Source organism: Dreissena polymorpha, chromosome 1 (assembly GCF_020536995.1).
Source record: "Dreissena polymorpha isolate Duluth1 chromosome 1, UMN_Dpol_1.0, whole genome shotgun sequence".
In the NCBI taxonomy this organism is placed as follows: Eukaryota; Metazoa; Mollusca; class Bivalvia; order Myida; family Dreissenidae; genus Dreissena; species Dreissena polymorpha.
Window position 1 is genome coordinate 86,043,127 of NC_068355.1, and position 6,551 is coordinate 86,049,677.

At 33.1% G+C, this 6,551-nt stretch overlaps 1 protein-coding gene across 1 annotated transcript; it reads right to left on the reverse strand.

Annotated features, from left to right (window-relative positions):
* Window positions 1-1,713: 1,713 nt before the first annotated feature.
* On the reverse strand, window positions 1,714-6,347 carry LOC127866501 (uncharacterized). The gene is made up of 6 exons (XM_052407062.1): window positions 6,212-6,347; window positions 5,891-5,937; window positions 4,943-5,055; window positions 4,297-4,421; window positions 3,482-3,623; window positions 1,714-2,671 (listed from the first exon to the last, which is right to left on the reverse strand). Exons 1-6 carry the CDS (start codon window positions 6,228-6,230, stop codon window positions 2,317-2,319), a joined length of 801 nt encoding a protein of 266 aa, XP_052263022.1. The 5' UTR covers window positions 6,231-6,347; the 3' UTR covers window positions 1,714-2,316.
* Between the last annotated feature and the right edge of the window lie 204 nt (window positions 6,348-6,551).

A 6,551-nucleotide genomic window follows, 5' to 3' on the forward strand; every position in this document is an offset into this window, starting at 1 on the left:
AAGAAATGACCTGCTTCAAGCACCTGGGGGCGACCCTGTCCAAGGGTTGTTCGAGTAGAGCTAAGGTCGATATAAGAATGGCAATGCCGACCGCAGCGACGGCCATACAGAGTAGGTTGTGGGCAAGCAGCTCAATCAGCTTCCTCACCAAGTACAGGCTCTACAAGTCCCTGTAGTCTCCACCCTACTGTGTTGCCTCGAGACCTGGATGCTTCACTTAGACACAGAGCGCAGGATACAGACCTTGGAACACACGCGTCTCCGCATCTCCTACTTGGAGAAAAATACAAACGCAAATATCCGGAACATGACTGCAACACTGGTTGGCCCACATGAGCCACTACTTGCGACCGTCAAACGAGTAAAGCCAGCTTGGTTTGGTCACCAGGCATGACTCTCAGTGCAGGGCTGTGCTTCAGGGCACTCTAGAGGGAGATCGTCGTCAAGGCCGTCAGAAGAAAAGCTGGATGGACAATATGAAAGAGTGGACATCACTCCGCATGGATAAATTACTCTCAGCAGTCCACAACAGGCCAAACGGGCGGAGGATTTATTTTCTGTATCGTCGTCCCTCATTCCCCCCAACGGCAAGACCGGTCAATGCAATGATGATCATGATGATGATGATATGATGGTGGTGGTGGTTGTGGTGGCGATTGCGGTGGCGGAGGTGGTGGTGGTGATTGTGGTGGTGATAATGATGGGTGGTGGTTGTTAATGTAAACAACATAATGCCCGATAGCCATCCTGTGCCGATATGTAAATAATACGATTGTTTACAACCACTGTCATGTATAATGTTAGATATTATATACACTACTTATTGCTGTATGATCCTATTATCATGACCTTTTGGTATGTATAATTAAAAATACAGAAAACATACACTATATATTGGTAATAATGCTTTTTTAATTTATGCTTTCCGGTGGCTCATAGAGAAACATCAGTGAATTTAAAAAATATGAAAACAAACTTTAAATTATCGATAATTGTCACTGTTTTTTTGTAAGATGACGTCATTTTTTTAACGAAATGACTTCATAGTCTAGCGAAATTCGCCAGATATTTTTTTTAACAATGTAAATAAACGGTGAAAGAAAAGCATAACAAAAAGAAAATGTGTTTGATTCGGTGGAATTTCGATTTTTAATCACTCATGAACATACAAAAAAATACTTTCACTCGTGAAAATATTATTTACTATGATATCTCGTGAATTCAAATCGATATTCCACCAAATCCAAGAAATATCTTCTATGTTTTTGATAAATGTTAGTTAAAATGTTAAAGGTTTCTTACTTATGTTTGCCTTTAAAGCTGATTTTACACGGCTCATCTACCGAATATACCGCCATATCAATGTTATTAAATATGTAAATATATATGTTTCCTTAATAATTGACCGCATCAGTTTATATACTTATTAAGATTTTTATTAAAAACCCACCAAACAACTGGCAATGCAAAATCTTAAATTTACACGTAAAGGTCCGTCCGTCAACTTTAGCATTGTTTACTTTTTCTTCCGTTTTGATTGAAACAGAACATTTCGTTATTGAATTTTTGTTTCACATATTATAGAAAGACGACATCTTTTGACTTTTTTGTTAACATTTTTTTCCTGTTTCAGTATCAGTGGATGTAAATCATCACATTCAGCACAATAGCACTTTCAGTGATTGATGGGAGATAAAGAAAAAATGTTCCGGCTTTATATTTTTTTGTTTTTAATACAATACGTCGACAGGTTTTCTGTGTGCAACATTGTATTCACTCCGTAGAATATCACATACAAACGCAGAATATTATATACATTCATATAAAACTTTTCATTAAGTATTATGAAATTTATAAAAAGAGTATTTTTGTACAGCTATTTGACGAGTACATATATATAATTGTCGGACATTCAACAAATATTCATATAACATTATAATTGTGTTATAATTCAAGTATTGTAAAATAACAAAACATTTACACTAGCGTGTACAGTATAAACTTAATTAATGTTGAAAATAAGTATGATTAGTATGTATATCATTTATCCTAAAAATATTGCACATAAGAAAATTGAGTAGTAAGTGCTGAATTGCATTGTATAAGAAAATTGCAGAGTTTACAAAAAACAACACAACTTAATATGTGATACACATTATGTTCATTATGTGCTATGATTAGCGATGTCGTTATATGAGAAGTCAGAAAAACAAGCAATATAATACAACTGATAAAACAAATTATTCATTATTATTTACGATTTGTATAATATAATTTAATGATAATTGTGCATAAATGCAAAAATCTGTTAACGCGTCAATTTAATATGTATCGTGCCTTGACTGCAAACAAATGTTTTATAGTCCCATCATAGATTGACAGGTAACTATGATACCAAGAAGAGTCTGGGTAATAAACCAAGACGGTGACCCACATCGCTCGACCATTCCGCTTGACGCTAGCACCTCCAGGATTCATTGAACCATCAGAATGACAGTTGATTGGACCACCGTACTTCGTGAACAATGGATGCTTTTGGGCGTTTCCGCAATCCGACAAGCTGTATTCTACGACTTTGATGCCGGTGAGAAGGGAGGATAGGCCTTCCGGACAATTGGCAGTAGGCTTGAGCGGGTTGTTTTCCAAACACGTCACAAATTCATTGGCAGCCCTAGACATTTGCATTCAAATAGAGTAGGAAGCTTCCGTTAATATTTATATGTATATATATATATATATATATATATATATATATATATATATATATATATATATATATATATATATATATAGATATATATATATATATATATTTATATGTGTACACAATATATTTATTTTAATATATGATATACATACGTATATTCAACATTAATTTAGTTTGTATTTTACAAGATAGTGTGTTGTTGTTTTAAAATACGTTGTTCAAAAATATTATAATATTGTGTTTTGAAATATAACACAATTCTAATTTTATATCAATGTATGTTGACTGAATAACACTTTCATTTAAACTTTATAAAAAGTTTTGTATGTATGTACATAATATTCTATGTTTGTATGTAATATCTTACGGAGTGAATACCGTTTTGCACTAGAAAAACAAAACATATACATACTTATTTCAATTAACTTGACCTTTCCTTAAAGGCTAAATAATATTTTATTATTTCATGAAAAAGAGATAAAAACTACATGATAACATTTTGCATGAAAGAAGGACATCGAAAAATCATCTTTCAAATGTGAATCAATAAAGGAATGTTAATTTGATAACTACAAATTGAATAAAACTGTGTTGTATCTTGTTTTGTTTGTTTTGTTTGGATGTGATCCAAGAACAAGATAATTTCATGAGCGCTGACCAAAACATTCGTTTTAATTGTATCCAGTAAATATATATATCGAATAATAACAGATAACAAAACAAAGACGTTTTATGTGTATTGCATTTTCTTAAATAATGGTCAACATTAATTACTTGCAGTATCCTGTTTTATATCGCGTGTGATCAGTGTTGTAATACGGATCCGCATTGCTTTTCCTTGATGCTTCAAATGCAGGCCAACATGTTGTGTTATCAAGGTTGTAATCACAGCGGACTGTGTGAATGCGAGACCAATCTGTAAACAAAGGCAGACTTTGATTAATTTTAAACTTAACAAGGTATTAAAGGTTGGAAAAATAACCTGGCGAAAATTACAACTAATTGAGTCGGTGGATCTTCTAAAGGTCAAGGTCATGTTTAGTGGTCAAAGCTTATACTTCAATACATATTTTATTATAAACCTTCTTCGATGCACATCTTATCGATGCATTTAACTTTTTTTAATACTACGGCACAACAAATAAGTGATACGAGAAGCTTTTTCAAGTACATGGATTACAGCGCAACCTTGTCAAAGCGGCATTTTAGGTATAACTAACTGAAACTGATAGCTTGTATTTGCGTACTTAAGGCGTATGAATAAAGGATATTCATAAATACGAAAACGCAAACATGCAGAGTTTAACAAAATTTAAACATGCTTAAAATGTTGGTGAAGTCAGTGGCGGATTGTTATTTTAATGAGAAAATGAAGCATAATAAAAGGCGGTTCAGTAAAGAATAAAACAATGATCTATTAAAGAACTTTACACCTTTGTAAAAAAAAATGTGTCCAACGTCAGCATCTTGAATATGAGACGTGTATTGTTTAACAGCAAAGAAATATCAATCGACATTTGAGTTAAATATATACTCTATATTAACTATAATGATATCTACATGTACTATATGCTATTTATTATACGAACCTTCTGGATTGTCGCAAATCGCTCTGTAATATGCCTTGTTTGATGTGCGACGATAAATAAGGCTTAACACCGATTGAGGGCATGCTGAGAAAACCTTTTCCACGCAACACAGTCCAGAGTCTATGCTGAAATGCAAAACTCAATCATTATCATATGTATGTGCATTGTTTAGTTTATGTGTTTTTTCATAAGTCTTCAAATACAGACTAGTTTTAGGAGAATCATACGTTTACCATTAGATACCGACTAAGTTCACTGTTTAAACAACACAAGCAAGGCGTTCGTTAATCCATACAGTATTGTATCATCAAATGATACTCGAGTGACGAATTTGTTTTACCCGACGCTACCGTATACCTTTTTATAAATCGATAGCACTGTTTTTTTGCGTGAAATACACTGTTTATATATTAGTTGCCGTACCAGAATCGAACAAAGAATATTCCACAAATTTCGTGTTAGTATGTGTATCCTTTAATAATTGCACGAACAAAACCTTAAAAGAATTTAGGAAACGATTCAGGCATTAGAGTTATGCTATTATAGTTCACGAGTGTAAGGCTGATAAATAGTAATAAATGTACTACAAATATACAGGGCTGGTAAATAGGAAATGAGTTTAGTTGTTTTTATTTTTCGAACTTACTTTTTACAAGCGTTGACAATCTCATTTGGATTTTCAACTCTTATATTGCTGAAGTATCGCTGACATTCTCCCATGCCTTTCTTGATGTCATCATTTTGGGATTCGCTACAGATCTGAAAAAAACGGATACATGTTAAATGGGGGAAACATACAAAAAGTTCGGTAGAATAGGATGTTTTTTATGGTTTCTGTTTCTTAACTAATCAGAGAAATTTACATAAATATTTATATTTCATTAAGCGTCAATTGTTTCAACGAATAAAAGCACGTGCTCATAAAATACCACGCCGTATAGTATACACTATTTTTATACATATTTCAAGTTAAACTGTTGGGTGAAACCATTGTCTATTACCGGTATACATGTCCCCATTACACAAATGTCATGGTCCATTGCCTTGAGACATTCGTCTGCGATGTTTTATGACATTATGACGGTTGTAAAAATACGTAATCGAAGTGTCACCAGATAAGCGCAATAGCGCCAAATAGAGTCATAAATTATAGACGAGTAATTACTGTAGTCATATACATTCTATTGACGGTTCTCTAGGTTCATGGTCTTGTCTACTTATATCTGATACCCTGTTTGTTCAATATATATAAAATAAATATTTGATTATGTTTATGAATTTTACATGTCCCTAGTTCCAAACAGTAAGTCAAACTGTTGTAGATTGTATATTACAAAATATGTTTAAAAATGTAGTCCTACCGCTGTCGTTACTATATAATTCAAATTTTACTCTTTAAAAGTATGCACCCATTACCGGCATACATTTGAGAATTGTAGTCAATTTACATCCCCTGAAATTTAGAAAAGATACCAATATGGCGTTCACATTTTTCACTGTATAAATATTGCATCAATCTAAGTCAGTAGTGACTAGTTACACCGAACAACATAAGCATGTCAAATATTTATCACAACTAACTATTTGCACTTACCTGAGAAAAGACCAGTGGGATTACGGCAGCCAAATAAAGCACAACACCTGAAATAGTGTATCACATATACATTAACAAATATAAGTTTTGTGCATATCTATAAAAATAAGTATATATCGCACACATGCACATAACATATCAGAAATCATAAGATTGAATATTTCATTTCAAATGAATATTATCTACACGCATTCTTATAAATAATAAACAAATGTACCTATCGCTTAATTTTGGTTTACTCTCAATTCCTGGCTAATAGCAATGCCATTTATATAACAAATGCACACATACATGTAGAATAGAATTAAATAAAATGCCTACCATAGTTTGCCATAAGCATTTTGCACTCAAACAATTTGACACAGCCTCAAATGTTGAGACACTTAGGTCGAAGCAACAACAGATAACCCAAGGCGTTAGCTTCTCTTATATAAGTAACAAGGACGGATGAAAAAAAAGACGAAAGCTTGCGCTATTGATCAGATACGCCGCTCAACGATCATTTATGAAAACATTTATATCCTTTGGTCCAGGAAATATTTACAAAACAAAGATTATATCAACAAAAATCATGTAAATGTCTCGTACATCATTGTCGGCTGCGTGTCTCTCAACACGAAACCAAAATAGTTTCTTTTGTTATTTTACTTCCTGTACGACT

Coding starts and splice junctions, on each gene's coding strand:
- LOC127866501 (XM_052407062.1), bottom strand. Junction 4,422..4,942: donor ATTGTCAACGCTTGTAAAAA/GTAAGTTCGAAA, acceptor TTTGCATTTCAG/CATAGACTCTGGACTGTGTT. Junction 3,624..4,296: donor GATTTGCGACAATCCAGAAG/GTTCGTATAATA, acceptor CTTTGTTTACAG/ATTGGTCTCGCATTCACACA.